The sequence below is a fragment of the Lethenteron reissneri genome, chromosome 63 (genome assembly GCF_015708825.2).
Source record: "Lethenteron reissneri isolate LAM-NWPU_2019-01 chromosome 63, ASM1570882v1, whole genome shotgun sequence".
NCBI classification, from domain to species: Eukaryota; Metazoa; Chordata; class Hyperoartia; order Petromyzontiformes; family Petromyzontidae; genus Lethenteron; species Lethenteron reissneri.
The window spans coordinates 3041514-3062993 of NC_083841.1; the positions used below are offsets into that span (position 1 = coordinate 3041514).

At 52.2% G+C, this 21480-nt stretch overlaps 1 protein-coding gene across 1 annotated transcript in view; it reads left to right on the plus strand.

Moving 5' to 3' along the window:
* The window catches only part of DNAH9 (dynein axonemal heavy chain 9), a 97566-nt gene that overhangs the window by 31654 nt on the left and 44432 nt on the right, over positions 1-21480 (plus strand). Inside the window, exons 25-39 of the mRNA XM_061577056.1 lie at positions 1570-1755; positions 2657-2787; positions 3577-3703; positions 5352-5504; positions 6655-6780; positions 7227-7466; positions 8267-8427; positions 8804-8960; positions 10149-10253; positions 15915-16072; positions 16663-16801; positions 17788-18075; positions 19241-19451; positions 20689-20816; positions 20972-21080. Of these exons, the coding sequence (XP_061433040.1) occupies positions 1570-1755; positions 2657-2787; positions 3577-3703; positions 5352-5504; positions 6655-6780; positions 7227-7466; positions 8267-8427; positions 8804-8960; positions 10149-10253; positions 15915-16072; positions 16663-16801; positions 17788-18075; positions 19241-19451; positions 20689-20816; positions 20972-21080 (2419 nt within the window). The remainder of the gene's footprint in view (positions 1-1569; positions 1756-2656; positions 2788-3576; positions 3704-5351; positions 5505-6654; positions 6781-7226; positions 7467-8266; positions 8428-8803; positions 8961-10148; positions 10254-15914; positions 16073-16662; positions 16802-17787; positions 18076-19240; positions 19452-20688; positions 20817-20971; positions 21081-21480) is intronic.

Consider the following 21480-nt stretch of genomic DNA (forward strand, 5'->3'; position numbering starts at 1 on the left):
GACGAATTGTAGTGGCTAGGTACGTGGCAATTCGCTTGGGACTGTATCAAGCATTCCTAAGGAAGTGGGAATTAAATTCCGGGCTGTCCACCTTGGCTGGGTGATGCGTGGGACAGTCGCAAGCGGAACGTCGCAGCCGATTGCTAAACGGAATCAAGAGTCTTTATTTATACTGCAAGGAGGAATCTGATGAGCTTTCAAGCAGGTGTCCAGTCGGGGCACAGGGTCAGAAGGCTACAACGAACAATATAAAACACGATAGGAGTGGAAAGTGTAGGAAAGGTGAGCAAATTATGAAAAATAACACATTCCTGCGGAGGGAGCTGGTAGGAACGTTGGGTTGCTCGGTCAATAGCCAGGGTCAACGGCGGCGTGGTGTATTCCGCAAATATGCCCGACTGTGAGGACGAGCACAAGCCGGCGTGAGTAGGTTAAACGTTGAGTTTTATAAGGGCACCACGAGGTGACCAGCCCCTCCCCACCCAGCCCCACCCCTCCCACCCCCCACTCAGCCCCACCAACCCCACCCAGCCCCTCCCCACCCTCCCCACCCAGCCCCACCCTCCCCACCCTCACCCACCCAGCCCCTCCCCACCCTCCCCACCCAGCCCCTCCCCTCCCCACCCTCTCCTCCCCTCCCCACCCAGCCCCTCCCTCCCCACCCAGCCCTTCCCTGCACGACGGACGGACACAATAATCCCCTGTGGGCTGGTGTAACCAGGAGGTTCCTACCAGTAAAAAGATAACGTACATAAAAATAAAAATAAACTATTTTTTATTTTTACCAGGAAAGGCTTTCTGAGCTATTAGCTTCCTTCTCAGAAGCGACGTGGCCACAAATGATAGCTCAACGAAGTGGCTTATTGACATTTGTAGCACTCCTATCGCGTTTTTGTACCGTTTGTTCCAACGTTCTTACCCACCCCTACTGGGCATGCGTAAAGAAGAGCTTTACAGGTCGTCGGATTCCTGCAGGAAAAGTAAATATTCTGATTGTGTGACGTTGATCCTCAATGTGCGGGGGGGGGGGGGGGAAACTCGTAGATTCGGTTGGGGAGGGTCATCCATAAACTTAGCGGTGAGCTGAAAATAAAATAATCCCTTGTTACAGCCATCTCTTTGGCATACTTCAGCGATTGTTTTCGCCGCGGTGGCCTCCACCTGATGAAGGACGCTTGTGTTGCGCCCGAAACGTCGTGATTTCATTCAGTTTTCATTATTTTTTTATTATTTTCACCTACGTGACTTTACCGAAAGAACCAAAGAGTATGAAAATAAAATAATTCGGTTTATCGGGTGTTGGAGGCTTCACAATGACACAGATTCGGTCCGACCGTTACGTGTCCTCGCCCACAAAAAAAAGTCAAATCAATTTCGGCTGCGAAAGCTCTACGCGTCGACGTTTTGAGTTCATCCGCATTATCGCCGGCGTCAACTTTCGAAACGGACAAGCGTCGAGTTTCTCCAAAGCTCAGGAAGGCACCGCTCGGACCGAAACGAAGGCCGTGGCGCGACCGCCCACACGCCTCCTCCTCCGCCTGCCCCCGCCATTCCTTTCTCGCCCCGCAGGTGCAGCTGCAGAACTTGATGACGTCCAAGTACGTGGCGTTCTTCCTGGAGGAGGTGTCGAGCTGGCAGCGGCGCCTCTCCACGGCCGACTCGGTCATCTCCATCTGGCTGGAGGTGCAGCGCACGTGGTCCCACCTCGAGAGCATCTTCATCGGCTCCGAGGACATCCGCTCGCAGCTGCCCGAGGTGTGCGCTTGTTGCGTGTGCGCGTGGTGGGGTTTGGTGGTGTCTGTAGGGAACTCGCTCGCGTGTGTGTCTGTGTGTCTGTGTGTCTGTGTGTCTGTGTTTCTGTGTGTCAGTGTGTGTCAGTGTGTCTGTGTGTCTGTCTGTGTGTCTGTGTCTCAGTGTGTCAGTGTGTCTGTGTGTCTATGTGTCTGTGTCTCAGTGTGTCAGTGTGTCTGTGTGTCAGTGTGTCTGTGTGGCTGTGTGGCTATGTGTGTCTGTGTGTGTGTCAGTGTGTCTGTGTGTCAGTGTGTGTCTGTGTGTGTGTCAGTGTGTCTGTGTGTCAGTGTGTGTCTGTGTGTGTGTCAGTGTGTCTGTGTGTGTGTCTGTATGTCTGTGTGTCAGTGTGTCTGTGCCTCTGTGTGTCAGTGTGTCAGTGTGTCTGTGTGTCAGTGTGTCTGTGTGTCTGTGTGTCAGTGTGTCTGTGTGTGTTGGGGAGCGGTAGTGTAGCGGTTAGCGCTAACGAACCTGGCGACCCGAGTTCGATTCCCGCTCACGGCCAACGCCAGTGACGAATATCTGAACCGGTCCTGGGCCTCCCGTAGGTCGACTCAGTCTCAAATGAGTACCTGGTGCGACGTTTAAACGTCGCCACTAGGTGAGACAAAGGCGGCCGGGCGTGGTGCTGGCCGCCCACCCCCTCGTGTGCTGTGCCGGCCTTTCATAGGTGCTCGCTAACAGCACTTGCCCCAAGAGTCTGTTAAAGTCTATACGGGGGATCTTCGTGGTAAGTTGATACGGGGAGAGGGCGTGTAATGCCGGAGTTCAGAGCAGTCCCGGCTCCAGCTCCTCGTCCGCGGATCGCCGCGCCTTCGCAGCGACGCGGTTCCACTCAACTGAATCTCTCTCCGGCCCCCGATCGCAGGACAGCAAGCGCTTTGAGGGGATCGACGCGGACTTCCGCGAGCGGGCGTACGACACAGAGAAGACCCCCAACGTGGTGGAAGCCACCAACAAGCCGGGGCTGTATGAACAGCTGGAGGACATTCAGGGCAGGTGCGTGCGCGTGCATGTGATTGTGGAGGTAGTGTAGCGGTCAGCGCGCTGCGTTACCAACAGAGGTCGCAAACGGGTTTTGATTCCTTACCCGTACCCGTACCCGGCCGCACCAGGGTCGCAAACGGGTACCCGTACCCTACCCGTACCCTACCCGTACCCGGCCGGGTACGGGTAGGGTATGGGTATCGGGTACCTGATTGCGACCTCTGGGATGAAGCCATGTTGCAGGCGCGGGTGGGTTGATTCTAGGAACTTGAATTGTGAGAAGAGACAAGACGTTGGGAAATGAGTGACAAACGGTTACTCACCAGTGACTCACGGCCTACCCGTACCCGTACCCGGCCGCACCAGGGTCGCAAACGGCTACCCGTACCCATACCCGGCCGGGTACGGGTAGCCGGGTATCGGGTAGGGTACGGTTATCGGGTACCCGGTTGCGACCTCTGCTGAGTACGCATCTCGCGCGTTATCGCCGACTATGCTTTACTCCACATTGTATATTATCCGTTACAACGCGATTTTTCCACGACGCGGTGTTCTTCAGGAGCGCAACTACTACCGCCACTTCATAGGGGAACAGAACGTAACTTTATCGCCGGGCCAGGCCCCGCAGCATCGTCGTTCGCTGCAGCGGCGTCGCACTCAGATCGCCGACGTTCAGCTCGGTTGTCGTCCGTCCTCGCACCACGGCCACGGTCCGATCGCGAGGCCGAGTTGTTGACGACGAATCGTGGGGGGGCGGGCGATCGCGCTCGCTCGTCTCGTTTGCCGTGGCTTTGACCGCAGGCTGGCGCTGTGCGAGAAGGCCCTGGCCGAGTACCTGGACACCAAGCGCCTCGCCTTCCCTCGCTTCTACTTCATCTCGTCGGCCGACCTCTTGGACATTCTCTCCAACGGCACCAACCCTCAGCTGGTGGGAGAACCCAGCAGACCTCCGTAGCCGACCCACGTATAAATGATAATCATGAGTCAAATGCGATTTTTAGTCCACCGTGCCGATATTGTTCAGCGGCGTTTGTCGAAAGCGAGCAAACTCTGCGCCGGTTTCAGGCCTCTGGGTCTCATCAGCAGGGCGAGGCTTGTTGAACGAACGCCGCTGCTTTACCAGATGTTGTTGGCAAGAGGCAATTTCGCCTGGAAGTTAGTTTGTCTCTACGCGAGTCAGTCTGTCGGTCACTGGAGTAGATCTTAAGTTCGTAAGGCCGACCGGCTGGAACCAGGGGCCTATGGTGTTGATGATGAATTTTGTACGACGTTGGCTAAAATGGTCCAGCGGTGGCACGTTCACCGCTTGAGGTTCATGATTCGAATCCGTTAGGCCGCCCTGGTTATTGCTGCAGCATGTGGTATTACCCATGCGATACGCTCCGTTTGCTTCCCATTGGACGTCAATTCGACAAAGAGCCAGGCAATATTCTGTGCCGGCCGTCACGCTACAAATTTAAATAATATAATCACTCAAGCGGGATGACACCCAGCAGTAACATTTTTCCGTAAGGGTCCCCTCTACTTACGAACGAGTTAGGTTCCAGCGGTCTGTTCGTAACGCGATTTGTTCGTAAGTCCAACTTTATTCCCTTCGATTCGAAACATGTTGTACGGCGTGTACACTAAACACGGGGGAATGGCTTTAAAAGTTATATAATCTCCTGTAGATGTAGACGCCACTGGTTCTTCGTGTTCTACAGATGTAAATGCCACTGGTTTTTCACGTTCTGCAGATGTAGATGCCATTTGTTTTTCATGTTCTTTAGATGTAGATGCCACTGGTTCTTCGTGTTCTGCAGATATAGACGCCACTGGTTCTTCACGTTCTGCCGATGTAGATGCCACTGGTTCTTCATGTTCTGCAGATGTAGATGCCACTGGTTCTTTACGTTCTGCATGTGTAGATGCCAATGGTTCTTCACATTCTGCATGTGTAGATGCCACTGGTTCTTCACATTCTGTAGATGTAGATGCCACTGGTTCTTCACGTTCTGCAGATGTAGATGCCACTGGTTCTTCATGTTCTGCAGATGTAGATGCCACTGGTTCTTCACGTTCTGTAGATGTAGATGCCATTTGATTTTCATGCTCTGTAGATGTAGATGCCACTGGTTCTTCATGTTCTGCAGATGTAGATGCCACTGGTTCTTCACGTTCTGCATGTGTAGACGCCACTGGTTCTTCACGTTCTGTAGATGTAGATGTCATTTGATTTTCACGTTCTGTAGATGTAGATGCCGCTGGTTCTTCACGTTCTGTATATTTAGAAACCACAACCGCCATCTATTGCGCGGCGGTTGAACATTCGACTCTCGGTCCAAACAGGCAACTGGACGTACAGGACAGGCTTGTTTGTATCTCTGAAAGTTCGTAAGTCGAATATTCGTAAGTAGAGGGAGTCCCTGCACTATGAAACCGCCGCAGGACTGTGTCTGTGAAAAAACCCCGGCACCTACCTTCGTGCCGATAGCGCCGGGCTTACGAGAACGAATAGCGGGCAAATTCCAAAAGTGCTTTGGATCTATTGTGACTGCGATGAACCCCGCGCGCACGAATGCAACCGACCACCGCAGGTCCAGCGCCACCTGTCGAAGCTCTTTGACAACATGGCCAAGATGGAGTTCGAGAAGGGCCCAGGCGACACGGAGACGAAGATCGGGCTCGGCATGTACAGCAAGGAGGGAGAGTTCGTGGCCTTCAATGCGCCGTGCGACTGCAGCGGCCCGGTACGACACGCTCGCACCTCGCGGCGACAAGGGGCCTGGGTTCCATTCCCGGCTCGGTTACCTTTCTTGTATTCATGGTTCTTTCGGTAAAGTCACGTAGAAGGGAAATAATAAAATAAGATAATTGTTGATAATTGTTTTTTTATCCTTCTTTCTGGCAACAAAACTGACACCTTTTTACAAGGAGTCATGTTTGCATAGACCACAATACCTGCAGTCATAATGCAAACAAAAAACATAACTCTGATAATGTGCACTGTCCTTGTTTGCATTATGACTGCAGGTATTGTGGTCTATGCAAACATGACTCCTTGTAAAAAGGTGTCAGTTTTGTTGCCAGATAGAAGGGTAAAAAACCAATTATCATATTTTTACTGGCAAATGAGGTTCCAATGGTGAAAATAATTGTTTTTTATATTTATATTATTTTATTATTTCCCTTCTACGTGACTTTACCGAAATAACCATGAATATGAATCCCTGCATTCACGAAAGCTTTAAATCAAAATTTAACTACCTTTCTCGTGTATGCAGTTTGCTTGTTCTCCCCCTGCTCTACGTGGGTTTCCTCCTATAGCTCAAATAAAAACCGCACAATGTAACCGTACGTATCTATGTTGAACTTCTTTCGCGCTGTACGTAGCCAACCGTGCTATCCCGAGTGTGCGGGTGAAAGACAACAAACTAAACACAAAAAATCCATTTTAAAGAAATTCGTTTTCAATCTAGATAATTGAAAAATGCACTTCTCCATTGGCTTCCTAGTATCGGAAGGAAGGGCGTGCCAGGTGGCTGCAGAAGCGCTTCTGAACGCGCGCGATTGAGCGATCGTCTTTGTTCGATGGCTAGCAAAATGTAACTATGTATGTATGAATGTTGAACTTCTTTCGCACTGTACGTAGCCAACTTCTAATCGGAGGTGCGGTGGAAAGACAAATTCCTAAACACAAAAAATGAGTTTTCATATCTGGTGTATGTCAAAAATCCAAATTGTAGGACCAGTATCTGCAAACCACCCGATTGGGATTAACAGCATCGTTCCATCGACTGTGGAAAATCTGCAGGACCATCCTGAGGTTTTCCTGGCTAAGCAGGCCGATTCAGCTTAGCAGGCCTATTAAAAAAGTGCCGTGGGACTGTCTTCCTGCAGGTGGAGGTCTGGCTGAACAGGCTGCTGGACAGCATGAGAGACACGGTGCGAAACGAGATGATGGAGGCAGTGGTGGCTTACGAGGAGAAGCCAAGAGAACAGTGGCTCTTCGATTATCCGGCCCAGGTGAGAAACAGTGACTTCCTTCTGATGCAGGTGAGATGCAGTGACTTCCTTCTGATGCAGGTGAGACTCAGTCACTTTCTTCTGATCCAGGTGAGATGCAGTGACTTGCTTCTGATCCAGGTGAGAAACAGTGACTTCCCTCTGATCCAGGTGAGACACTGTGACTTCCTTCTGATGCAGGTGAGAAGCAGTGACTTCCTTCTGATGCAGGTGAGATGCTGTGACTTTCTTCTGATCCAGGTAAGACTCAGTGACTTCCTTCTGATGCAGGTGAGATGCTGTGACTTTCTTCTGATGCAGGTGAGAAGCAGTGACTTCCTTCTGATGCAGGTGAGATGCAGTGACTTCCTTCTGATGCGGGTGAGACGCTGTGACTTCTGATGCGGGTGAGACGCGTTGGTGTCCGACGCGTTGGTTCTGCCCGTGCGTTGTCTCCGCCGGGCCAGGTGGCCCTCACGTGCACACAGATCTGGTGGACGACAGAGGTGGGCATCTCGTTTGCTCGCCTAGAGGAGGGCTACGAGGGCGCGCTCAAGGAGTACTTCAAGAAGCAGGTGGCGCAGCTCAACACCCTCATCTCCATGCTCATCGGGCAGCTGACGCCCGGGGACCGCCAGAAGATCATGACCATCTGCACCATCGATGTGCACGCACGCGACGTCGTCACCAAGATGATCGCGCAGAAGGTCGGGGATGCCTTCTTTTTCTTCTTCCTCCTCCTCATCCTCCTCCCCCCTCCTCCTCCCCGCTCCTCCTCCCCCCCTCCTCCCTCCTCCTCCCTCCTCCTCCTCCTCCTCCTCCTCCTCCTCCCTCCTCCTCCTCCTCCCCTTCCTCCTCCTCGTCCTCCTCCTCTTCCCCCCTCCTCCTCCCTCCTGCCCCTCCTCCTCTTCCTCCCTCCTCCTCCTCCTCCTCCCTCCTCCTCCCTCCTCCTGCCCAAGCTCTGTGGTCCTATATCCCCGTGAGTGTTTGTGAACGGACGGACGGGGGGGGGGTGCGAACGCTGAACCCCGTACAGGCGGAAATAAACCCACTTGCTGTGCTGCCATTGTACCCTGACCATAAGGCAGGGTATGGCCACTTTGATGCCCATGATCACAAGTTTGACCCCCTGCAGCCGCTATGTAAGAAGAGGAATACATCATCGATTCATTAAAGCTGAATATTTTAAGCGATTGCATTTATCATTTTTATGCTAATTCCATGTGTGTGTGGCGTGTGGAGCGGTGGTGTAGAGGTTAGCGCACTACGCTACGAACCCGGCGACCCGAGTTCGACTCCCGCTCACGGCCAACACCGGTGACGATTTTCTTAACCGGTCTTGGACCTCCTCTAGGTCGACTGGGCCTCAAACGAGTGTCTGGTGCAGTGTGTGTAAACATCACCACTGGGGAGACAAAGGCGGCCGGGCGTGGTGCTGGCCAGCCACCCCCCCTCGCTCGCTAACAGCACTTGGCGGGGAGGGTGGGTCTTTGTGCGGTGTGCGCAGGTGGAGAACTCGCAGGCGTTCATTTGGCTGTCGCAGCTGCGTCACCGCTGGGACGACGAGAGGAAGCACTGCTACGCCAACATCTGCGACGCGCAGTTCCTCTACTCCTATGAGTACCTGGGCAACACGCCTCGCCTCGTCATCACACCGCTCACCGACCGGTACGACTCACCGGCAACAAGCCATCGCACAGCTCACCGATCGGTATGAATCACCAGTGTCTAGTCATCGCACAGCTCACCGACCGGTACGACTCACCGGCAACAAGCCATCGCACAGCTCACCGATCGGTATGAATCACCAGTGTCTAGTCATCGCACAGCTCACCGACAGGTACGACTCACCGGCAAAAAGAAATAGATTCAATGTAACCGACGTTTGAAATATGACCTGCAAATGACTTGAAAAATCTTGGCAGGACCCACCTGACAAACGAGTCTTGAGACTCGGTGAGGTTTTCTACCCGAGTAAACAAACGTCCCCTTTTGCCTCTGCGTGTGACCCCCCGACCCCCTCCCCCCTACCTCGCTGTCAAAGGTGCTACATCACGCTGACCCAGTCGCTACACTTGACCATGAGCGGAGCGCCAGCGGGGCCGGCCGGCACCGGCAAGACTGAGACCACCAAGGACTTGGGCCGGGCCCTGGGAATCATGGTCTACGTGTTCAACTGCTCCGAGCAGATGGACTACAAGGCGAGTGGGCAGCGAGCGTCGCGTCGCCGTCGTTTTAAATTCGAGCGCTGACGCAAACGGTTTATTTCGCCCGCGAGAATCATTCCGGAGCGGTTGAGAGCGTCTTGGTTCGTGCGAGTAACTTTTCGTCACGCCGTGCGTCCGATTTGTCGTCATGCTAAAGTCGATGGAGGGCTCATGCTGCTCGAATAAGGAAGTTGGGGGGGGCGGTAGGGCCCCCCTTTTTGGTGTCTGGGATGAGCTTGGGGCCGGTGACGCGGTCAAGCGGTAGCGTACCTTGCCGCCCGTCGTAAGGGGTTCTTGGTTCAATCTTGGCGGCCGCCCTGGTTGTTATTATTGTTGTTGCTACTGTGGGTATTAACAACAAGGAGGTAAAATGTCGATTGAAAGCTTTCGTGAGTGCAGGGATTCATATTCTTGGTTCCTTCGGTAAAGTCATCACGTAGAAGGGAAATAATAAAATAATAAAAGTAATACTATATAATTCTCACGACGTTTCGATTGCAACACAAGCAATCATCATCAGGTGTGAAAACCACGGCAAGAACATTTGAAAAAAGTGGCGTTTGTTTCTTAACGTCAGCACCACGGACAGCAACTGGAATACTGTTAAGAAAAAAACGTGGTGAGATGTTAACTCCCTCGCCCGCTGTACAGGAGGTCGTGGGTTCGAGCCTGACCCTGACACCTGCTGCTGTATATGTGGAGTTTGCGTGTCTCTCTTTCTCTCTCTCCCCGTGGTCGCGTGGAATTTTGTCCGGCTCCTCCGGTTTTTCCCTCCACATTTAGAATCAACGTCACGCGTTCAGAGTGTTTGGCTGCAATGCATTCCCCACGCAATGATGATGATGAGCCACTTTGTTGAGCGATCATTTGCGATCGCCAGGTCGCTTCTCAAAAAGAACTATACAGCTCAGGTGGGGCCTCACCTGGTTAAATAAGAAAATAGTTTAAAGTAGTTTTATAGATGAGACGCGTGATGCGAGGCGCTTTTAGTTAATAATAATAAAATAAAAATTTCGAAAGCGCAATCAAGTAAGCGCCCAGCGGCACAATGCAAATCCATTTTGATTCCTGAAATGTGTGTTTGTTGTTGTTGTTGTCATTGTCGTCGTTGTTGTCGTTGTTGTCGTTGTTGTCGTTGTTGTCGTTCACGATCATTCCTTGCCCCGCGTGTTCCGCGTGCAGTCGTGCGGGAGCATCTACAAGGGGCTGGCTCAGACGGGGGCGTGGGGGTGCTTTGACGAGTTCAACCGCATCTCGGTGGAGGTGCTCTCTGTGGTGGCCGTGCAGGTGAGTGCTCCGGGTTCACTAACTAACTCTCTAACTAAGTCACTAACTAACTAACTAACGATCTAACTAAACACATTCCTGCGGAGGGAGCTGGTAGGAACGTTGGGTTGCTCGATCAATGGCCAGGGTCAACGGCGGCGTGGTGTATTCCGCAAATATGCCCGACTGTGAGGGCGGGCACAAGCCGGCGTGAGTAGGTTAAACGTTGAGTTTTACAAGGGCACCACGGGGTGACCAGCCCCTCCCCACCCAGCGCCACACCTCCCACCCCCCACCCAGCCCCTCCCCACCCTCCCCACCCAGCCCCTCCCCACCCTCCCCACCCAGCCCCTCCCCACCCGCGAAATTTGTGATTCACGAGGGAGGGAATGTATCCCTCGCAAATAACGAGGGAATACTTTACCCAGCAGGCGTCAGGGTCGGGATCGAACGCACGACCTCCTGTACACCAGGCGAGGTAGTTAACATCTCATAGCCACCGTGGTTTCACAGCAAGAGACCCCCCCCCCCTCCCACCGCCTGCCATGTTGGCTCACGGTCGATACGCTCACGCCGTTCTCGCCGCGTTTCGCTCGCGTCTGCCGACACTGCAGGTGAGTGGCCTTGAGCACAGCCAAGTGGGGCTGGAGCACGACGCGTCGATCGAACGGTCGAGGGCCGATGGTCAATATTTTATAATAATAATAATAATAGTTAAAGTTTTTTATTTTATTTTATATATTTACCAGATACGGCCCACTGAACTGTGCAGCACTTGATACACCACCTGAAGACGGAGGCTTGTGTTGCCTCCGAAACGTCGTGTTTTTTTTTTTTACCTACGTGACTTGACCGAAAAAAACAAAGAGTATGTGCAGCTCTCTTTCTGAAGCTCACTGGCCATCACAAACTACAGCCCAACGAAGCGGCTTGTCGTGTGGAAATTTATCGCTGTCCAAATACTCCAAACGCACGACGTCGATTCTAAATGTGGGAGGAAAAATCCTGAGGACCCGGAGAAAAAATCCACGTGACCACGGGGGGAGAGAGACATGCAAACTCCAAGCAGGCGTCAGGGTATGGAGAATGCCTCGCAGAAGTGGGTATCACATAGCTACGCTCGAGTGACATGAAGGTGCAGCCCTGCAATTGCTCGCTCACGCCAACGCTGACGGACGGACCCCCGTGTGAGCGAACTTCAGAGGGGGCATTGGGTCTATCCTTTCACTTCTTTCTAGATTTGAAGCTTTCGAAAGTCACGTAGGTAAAAAATTTAAATTAATAAAAGTAAAATAAAAAATAAAATAAAAATCACGACGTTTCCACCTGAAGATGGAAGCTTGTGTTGCCTCCGAAACGTCGTGATTTTTATTTCATTTTTATTTTACTTTTATTAATTAAAATTAAAATTTTTTACCTATGTGACTTTACCGAAAAAAACCTAAGAATATGAATATCTATCCTTTCACGTTTGACGAGACTTGTTAGAGATCGAGTGCAGGGACCCACAGTTAACCCCACCACACGCGGCCCTGCCGATCGACTTAACTGTGCCGTTATTTCTACGACTGTCAGGACATGGAGTCAAACCGGTGTCCTCTGGATTGCGAGTCCAGTGCTCTGCTGAGCCGCTACACCACTTTTGGCAGTTCCTCGAGAATAAGAGCAACAGAGTTATTTATATATATAAAATAGCTATCACAGAGTTATTACGCATGCCATGCGGGAGGGGCGTGTGGCAGAGGTCGCAAACGGGTTTGATTCCTTACCCGTACCCGGCCGCACCAGGGTCGCAAACGGGTACTCGTACCCGGCTACCCTTACCCGGCCGGGTATCGGGTAGGGTACGGGTACCCGATTGCGACCTCTGGGATGAAGCCATGTTGCAGGCGCGGGTGGGTTGATTCTAGGAACTTGAATTGTGAGAAGAGACAAGACGTTGGGAAATGAGTGACAAACGGTTACTCACCGGTGACTCACGGCCCACCCGTACCCGTACCCGGCCACACCAGGGTCGCAAACGGCTACCCGTACCCGGTCGGGTATGGGTAGCCGGGTATCGGGTAGGGTACGGGTATCGGGTACCCGGTTGCGACCTCTGGCGTGTGGCACAGTTTTGCGCCAGCTGTCGTGGAGTACGGCGGTCTTGTCGCTACAGTTTTCTGCGTTGAGTAACGACGTCTTTAAAAACGACGGCGCTGCTACGCCTCTAAATAAAATGAACGCCGAGCCGCTCGTGCGTTCCGGGATTCAGCGGTGAACGGGACAGGCACACCCTGCGACTCGCTGCAGATGTCTCGGAACGGGAGATGGTTAAGCCCACCGTTGGTCGGTCCACGCGTAAATGAATTCACACGCAGTGGAGCGTGGCAGTCGCAGCGTGAGTCTGGCGACAGGCGACAAGGCCGAGTCCGTTCCCGCTGCTGTTTCCAACCACCTCCGATTAGCACGGTTGGCTACGTACAGTGTGAAGGAAGTTCAGCGTACACACATGCAAGTATTTAAACAAGTATTCTTTCTCCAGCTTCATTTGTTCAAACAGCCGGTTCAGACTTTGTATGTATGTATGTTGAAATTCTTTCACACAGTACGTAGCCAACAGTGCTAATCGGAGGTTGCTGGGGAAGGACAATAAACTAAACACAAAAATCAGTTGAAAATAAATGGGTTTTCAATCTAGATTATTTTAAATTCGCAACGGCAGAGTTCAGCGTAACAAAACCAAAAAATAAAAGATAAATTACATTTCCTGCACAAATGTTTGTCACGAAAATGTTGGTTTTCCAATTTTCCAGATGTCTAATTTACAAGCATTGAATCGACTACATTTGTACCAAAGGTCAGATCTCTAGCCCGTCTACAACATCGGTCCGTTGTACAAGTCACTCTACATATGCCAGACAATCCATCACCGGTGTGGAGCCAAAGCAAAAGGCCCCGTCACAGAGACGACCTCTCTCTTTGTGCCGATGCGTGTTGCTCTCTCTCTGTGCATCTTTATGATGTCTGTCTGCTTATATGTCTGTCTATAGTTTTCTGGTTAGATTTTTGTTGCTATTTCTTTCTGTTATACCTGATGATGATTGCTTGTGTTGCAATCGAAACGTCGTAGTATGCTATTATTTAATTTATTATTTTATCTTTATACGTGACTTTTCCGAAAGAACCAAAGAGTAATTCCTGCAGTCACGAAAGCTCCAACTTAAGAGGGAAGAAAGACCGTTCGTTCGTTCGTTCGCTCGTTTATTTTGTGTACATCAAAGCAACCGAGTCGGATCAGCGACGACCGTTCGTGCGCGTGCGGGGAGCTCAGGTTCGCCCGCGCGAGCGCGACGGTCGGAGAGAAAGTCAAGTGAACTCAACAAGTGCACCCTGTCCCTTTGAGACCGGCACGAACGGGTGCCAACTCAAGTGGCTTGCCAAGCGGTGCCTCTCCGTGCCTCCTTTGTTCGCTGTGGGGGAGCTTGGAGGAGGGCGGCTGTTGCTGCTGCTGCTGCGTAGGCAGGGCGAGTGCGAGGCAGGCTGTGGGGGGGGGGGGGGATAATGTTTGGAGAAGTGACGGAGAGCGGCAGGTCCGGGCAAGTCGAACGGCCCGGCAGCTGCCTGGTAACGGCACTGAGGACATAGAATCCATTCAGGTCTCTCGCCAAGCTTGAGAAGGGCCCGCGGAAGTGGATGTCACCGAGCTACCTCTGAAAATCACTTCAAGTTGACCTCTGGAGAGGGCAGAGGGACTGGTGTTTAAACATCACTCCGGCTCCGCATATGAGAGGAATATTCTTCGTGTGACGGTCAAACTGATATATTAATTCTCAGAGCTGGAGTTTAGCCAAATTAGCCAAACCAAGGTTAATGTTGTTTCGATACCGTTACTGGTGACCTGAGAGATCCCATCACCCCGTACGTATATATGTTGAACTTTTTTCGCACCGTACGTAGTCAATCGTGCTAATCGGGGGTGCGGGGGAAAGACAACAACCTAAACACAGAAAGCAGTTCTGAAGGAATGAGTTTTTAAACTAGATGACTTAAAAGTGCATAGCTTCAGTGGCGTCCTAATATCGGAAGGGAAGAGCGTTCCAGACGGCTGCAGAAGCGCATCTGAAAGCGCCGTGCAATGCAGTGACCTCACGACACTTTAAGCAATGTTGGTTAAAACCCAGACTCGAACCCAGGCTTTTGGTGGTTCTGGTTCATTGCTCCGAGCCATGAGCCACCCCTGCCACCTCTCTCTTAAAGGCTGACGATGCCCTGTGCCCAAAGCGTTCACTTGGACACGGCTGGCAGCTACGGTGACAAGAATGACGCGATGGAAAATTATATTCGTTGTCCGCCCCCCCCCCGTCCTTTTTAAGAGCAGCAATTTTTACGTCTCAGTAAGCATTCAAATAACTTTGATTGTCGTGAAAGATGATAATGCTTCTCCGTTAAGCCGGGGTTTCTCAAGCGTAGCGAGCGAGCGCGTGGATGGTCTGAGGCAGGTGGCCAATGACTACATGAAAGAAAGTTCACGTTTCAGTGTTTAGCTTGCTTTAGCAGGTAGGGCTGTATTCAAGAGGCACAGTCGGCATTTTTTCGTAGGCCCTAGGCCCTTTACTTAGGCCCAAGGCCCCTTTAGTTTTCATAGTTTTTACAAACTAAAGGGCCAACGAAAAAAAGTGTTGACCACGTTCTTTTGTTTGTACGATCAAAAATGTAACCAAGATATCTTCTTGAATAAATACATTTACATAGCAAGGATAGGCACAGCGTTTTAAATGAAATCCGCTTACCCGCGGCACACGGCGCGCTCCCATCGAATGAGGGCACAGACGAAACAATGGAGCGTATCAGCAGTAACGAAATCTATGCGGCGGCTGGATGAAGTACCGTGGTGAAACAAGCGGAGTGACATTGGCGGTAGTCGTGACGTGGGGCAGCAGCAGCACCAACTGTAGGAAGTTGTCGCTAGAGGCCTACGCAACAGAAGTGCCTAGGGGCCTACAATAACCTTAATCCGGCCCTGTTAGAGAACTTAAGCGATCAGGAGCAGTAGAATTTCGAGTAGCTACCTGGTGCATTAGTTTGCCAGTGGAGGGCAGTGATTGCAGTGGGGCTTTGCCTGGTCGGATTGGGATGGTGTCGATTTATTTGTGTGTGTGTTTAGGAGATTTGTTTATCTCTCATGTACTTTGCACTCCTATCGTGTTTGTGTATTGCTTGTTGTTGTCACGTTCTGACCCCGTGCCCCTAATGAACATCTGTGTTAAAGAGCTTTATTGCTCATCAGATTCCTCCAGTCTAAAGAATCCCGATTGAATAATTTGCAGGTAATTTTTCAGAATTCGGATGTTTGGCCAATGCCAGTTACATTGTATGTTTGTTTTAGCTATGGGAGCAAGCCGGGGGACCCAGAGGAAACCCATGCGGAACAGGGGGAGAGAGAGAGAACGTACAAACTCCATACGGGAATGCGCCCAAGACAGGAATTGAACCCAGAGCCTTATTGCTACGAGGCGCGAGCGTTACCACTGCGCCACCGTCCTGGCGGTCTGATGCCAGGGCCGGGTGCGTGACACATGCAGGGCACCGTGATGCCACATTACGAGAGCACCCGTGCTCGTACGCACGTACGTACGTTGAACTTATTTTCGCGCCGTACGCACGCAAGCCAGCCGCGCTAACCGGAGGTGCGGCTCGCAGGTGAAATGCATTCAAGACGCCATTCGGGACAAGAAGAAGAGGTTCAACTTCCAAGGCGAGGAGATCAACCTGGTGCCATCGGTCGGCATCTTCATCACCATGAACCCGGGCTACGCCGGCCGCACCGAGCTGCCCGAGAACCTCAAGGCCCTCTTCAGGTGACCGTGGGAACGGCTGTTGGGCTCCCCCCCCCCCCTCGTGTGACCAGGAGAGTCTCAGTGGGCGAGGGCCAGGCCCCCGGACTGGGCCATTGGAGCAGCAGACCGTAGGGCAAATGCCCATTCCGAGAGTCGGTAGGGGGGCCGGACTGCGTGGGGAAATTACTTCCCCAATATTTTGTCAGCTCTAACGTGTGCGCTTCATTGCTTGTTGACGCTCTCGGTTGGCCTTAAGTCCCATCCACATTATCGTCAGCCCCCTTAAGAAGATTCCTTCTCACCGGCGACCCCATTTGTGTTTTTGGACCCGGCCCCGAACGGGCCCAGTGAGGATCGCACGGCAAAATCACGCTAACACGTCGTCACAGATCGAAACGTCGAGCTTGTTTGCAGTTTGTCATCGCATAACCCACAAAGTAAAAGAAAAAAAAATCAGTCGTGGACAAAGAGACGGTGAAAAAACGAAAAGTGGAGGTCGCCCTGTGTGCCATGCCGGCCTTCATAGGTGTCTACTCGCTAACAGCCCCAACAGTCCGTTAAAGGCTACACGGGGGGGAGGCGATCTTTGTTCTTTTGGCGGTTGTGTGCAGGCCGTGTGCGATGGTGGTGCCGGACTTCGAGCTCATCTGTGAGATCATGCTGGTAGCCGAGGGCTTCATCGAGGCGCGGCTGCTGGCTCGCAAGTTCATCACACTCTACCAGTTGTGCAAGGAGCTGCTCTCCAAGCAGGTGGGCTTCCCGGCCGCGGAACATCGCGGCCATTCATGCGACATAAACTGTTGCACTGGTAGGAACCTCCTGGTTACACCAGCCCACTGGGGATTATTGTGTCCGTCCGTCCATCGTGCAGGGAGGGGTTGGGTGGGGAGGGAGGGGATGGGTGGGGAGGGGAGGGTGGGAGGGGCTGGGTGGGGAGGGTGGGGCTGGGTGGGGAGGGGAGGGTGGGGAGGGGCTGGGTGGGAAGGGTGGGGAGGGGCTGGGTGGGGAGGCACTGGGTGGGGAGGGTGGGGCTGGGTGGGGGGTTGGAGGGGTGGGGCTGGGTGGGGAGGGGCTGGTCACCCCGTGGTGCCCTTATAAAACTTAACGTTTAACCTACTCACGCCTGCTTGTGCCCGCCCTCACAGTCGGGCATATTTGCGGAATACACTATGCCGCCGTTGACCCTGGCCATTGACCGAGCAACCCAACGTTCCTACCAGCTCCCTCCGCAGGAATGTGTTTTATCTATGCTAATGATGGAGCAAGTGCTCTGAGCGAAAGAATTTTAACATACATACGTATGTAACTGCTGCACAACCGCTCCCCACAAAAAAAGACAAAGATGCCACCGTATAGCCGTTACAGGCTGTTTGGGGTAAGTGCTGTTAGCGAGCGAAAAGACAAAGATACCCCCGTAAAGACGTTAAATATTAATCTAGATGTGAAGTTTTCGTGACTGCAGGGATCCATACTCTTTGGTTCTTTCGGTAAAGTCACGTAGGTATAAAATAAAATAAATTAAATCACGACGTTTCGATTGCAACACAAGCAATCATCATCAGGTGGGAAAACCACATCAAGAGAAATGTTTTTTTTTCTGCTGAAGTGGGAGAGAGATGCCGTAGTAAGAGGTTATGTAGGTGTTCCGTTACATATTGTTGGGGCAAGTGGTGTTAGCGAGCACCCACCCAAAACGCACGCACCTATTTCTCCATCTCCCGCTCGCTGTCTCCCAGGACCACTACGACTGGGGCCTGCGCGCGATTAAGTCCGTGCTGGTGGTGGCCGGCTCGCTCAAGCGCAGCGACCCGGACCGCCCCGAGGACCAGGTGCTCATGAGGGCCCTGCGCGACTTCAACGTCCCCAAGATCGTGACGGACGACCTGCCCGTCTTCATGGGCCTCATCGGAGACCTCTTCCCCGCTCTGGACGTCCCTCGCAAGCGCGACCCCGAGTTCGAGCGAGCCGTCAAGGAGTCGGTGCTCGACCTGAAACTTCAGGCGGAGGACAACTTTGTTCTCAAGGTAGCGGAGTTTATTGATTGTTGTTCTTACTCTACTTGTTTGCCCCGTAAGGCCTCGCTGAATCTCAGCAGGGAGAAATATTAAGCGATTTTTATTTTACCAGGTAAGGTTCCACTGAGCTATGTAGATTTTTTTTAGAAGCCACCTGGCTATCACAAATGAAAGCCCAACGAAGTGGTTTTATCATCACGTGGAAATTGATAGCAGCCAAATACTCTACACGCGCATCGAAGTGAAATGGGAGCTACGCAACTTTTAAATCATCGTCTAGATTGACAAACTCATTTGCTTGTTGTCCTTTCCCCAAACCTCTCCTTAGCACGGTTGGCTACGTACGGTACGAAAGAAGTTCAACATGGGCTATTACCTGTTTTTCCACAAATGGTAGCTCAACAAAGTGGCTTGCCGCTTGGAAATTTATCGCAGCCAAATACTCTACACGCGCGTCGATTCTAAATGTGGAGGGAAAAACTGGAGAGAGAGAGAGAGACGCAATCTCCAAATATACAGCAGCAGGCGTCATGGTCGGGATCGAACTGACGATCTCCTGCATACCAGGCGAGGTAGTTAACATCTCACCGTGGCGTAAAGTTAATTCCAAGTATTCAGGTGTCAGGGTCGGGATCGAACCCACGACCTCCTGTATACCAGGCGAGGTAGCTAATAATAATTATTCTATTTGACAATGCTCATCCCATCCCAGGATCGCAATGTGCAAAGCACGAAAAGCAGGAAACAAAAATCAGAACCAGGGGTACAACCGACCAAACTAGAGAGAGGGAAGGCCACTTTAAAGAGATGGCTTTTCAAAGCAGACTTGAACATTATCAGTTTCATCTTCTTGGTTCTTTCGGTAAAGTCACGTAGGCGGAAGAAGAGCACCTCCAACCCAGCTTAAATATACGCTCCAAGCTTGGTGGTGTTTCATTCTTCACCTGAGGACGGCTGCTTGCGTTGTAGCCGAAACATCGTGAGAATTATATTTTATTATGTTATATTTTTATTCTTTTATTATTTTCCTACTACGTGACTTTACCGAAAGAACCAAGAAGATGAATCCCTGCAGTCACGAAAGCTTTAAATCGAAATAAAATCATCAGTTTCCTTCTCGCCACCGCGGGACCCCCGGATTAAAGCGCGACCACCTCCCCGCATGCGCCCGCAGGTAGTGCAGCTGGAGGAGCTGCTGGCGGTGCGGCATTCGGTGTTCGTGGTGGGCGGCGCCGGCACGGGCAAGTCGCAGGTGCTGCGCTCGCTGTACCGCACTTACCAGTTGGCGCGGCGACGTCCCGTCTGGGCCGACCTCAACCCCAAGGCGGTCACCAACGACGAGCTGTTTGGCATCATCAATCCGGCGACCCGCGAGTGGAAAGACGGTATGTCGAAGGTCAAAAATGATCTCGTCGCTTCTGAGTAACCTCTTTGTAACATCATCGGTCGAACACACAATCTTACCCCGCACCTCTGATGAGCACGGTTGTCTATGTGCGTTGCGAAAGAAGTTCGTGAGCTGAACCAATGGCTTGACAATGTGTCGAGGGTCATAGGTTTTTACCCCTTTCAACTGGTACAAAACTGACACCTTTATACAAGGCACCATGTTTGCAATAATCACAACACAAGCAGTCAACATGCAAACAAAAAGAAACAACTCTGATGATGATAATGATATGCACTGTCCTTGAAGTTGATTGGTTCACACCCGAGACAGCTTTTCTTAGAGCCTAGTCTCCATTGGTATTGGACCAGATGACTCCAAAAGGCGTACAACTCAAAGACAGCGCACTATCAGAGTATTGAGAGCTCGGGGTAAGCATTTACACTACGAGATAACGTGGCACGCGATTCTAGGCGTGCGTCGCGAATGTGAGAACCGATTTGCACGCCGGGGGCCCTGACGTGAAACCACCTTGTGTTTTGTCGCTCGTAGCCAAACAGGCTCAGTGGCCGTGAGGCCGCGTGGTTCCGGGAGACGGAGGCACGGCAACGGGCGGTGCGGTCCACAGATAGATACGATCCACTCACCGGACTGAGCCTTTGGATGACATCTATCTGTGTGGAGCTTTTCGGTGTTGTTCCCCTCGCCGACGTGGTGTTTTCTTTTGGGTGCTCCTGGTTTTCTCGCACGTGGAGCCAAACGCTCATGAATCGAATTGGTCAAACACGGGAAGGTAGCAGGGCCCACCTGAACAAGGATGACACGGTGGCGAGATGTTAACTTCCTCGCCTGGTATACAGGAGGTCGTGGGTTCGATCCCGACCCTGACACCTGTATATTTGGAGTTTGCATGTTCTCTCTCTCTCTCCTCGTGGTCGTGTGGGGTTTTCTTCGGGTCTTCCGGGATTTCCCACCGCATTTAGAATCATGTTTTTAAGAGTATTTGGCTGCTATAAATGTCCACATGACGATAACCCACTTCGTTGAGCTATCATTTGTGGCCAGGTTGCTTCTGAAAAAGATCTGTTACGGCTCAGTGGGCCCTTGCCTGGTAAAATATACAGCAGACGTCAGGGTCGGGATCGAACTCACGACCTCCTGTATACGAGGCGAGGTAGTTAACATCTCGCCACCGCGGTACATTCTTGGCTGCCGCCCCCGCCTCCCTCCCCCAGGCCTCTTCTCAACGATCATGCGCGACCTGGCCAACATCTCGCACGACGGGCCCAAGTGGATCGTCCTGGATGGAGACATCGACCCCATGTGGATCGAGTCCCTCAACACGGTGATGGATGACAACAAGGTGAGGCGAGGCCGCACGTGGCGGCTCCGATGGGCTCGGTTGATTTGCACGTATGTACGTCGAACCTTTTTTGCACGGTACATATGATGTCATTTTATTTTAGTCATCGGCCGATGAATGAGTGTGACGGCCACGTGTCCTCGCTTGACCGCCAGGTGCTGACGCTGGCCAGCAACGAGCGGATCCCTCTCAACCCTACGATGCGACTTCTTTTCGAGATCAGCCACCTCCGCACGGCGACGCCAGCCACCGTCTCCCGAGCCGGTGTGTGTCTGTGTGTGCGCGCGTGTATGTGTAGTAGTGGGGAGCGGTGGTGTAGCGGTTAGCGCGCTGCGCTATGAACCTGGCGACCCGGGTTCGATTCCCGCTCACGGCTAACACCAGTGACAATTATCTGAACCGGTCCTGGGCCTCCCCTAGGTCGACTCAGCCTTAAACGAGTACCTGGTGCGGTGTGTAAACATCGCCACTGGGGAGACAAAGGCGGTCGGGCGTGGTGCTGGCCACCCCACCCCCTCGTTCGTGTACCGTTCTGGTCTTCATAGGTGCTCGCTAACAGCACTTGCCCCTACAGTCTGTTAAGGCTATACGGGGGATCTTTGTCTTTGTATGTGTAGTGGGCTCGAATTAGGTGCACACACACACACACAGCTTGGAGGCAACA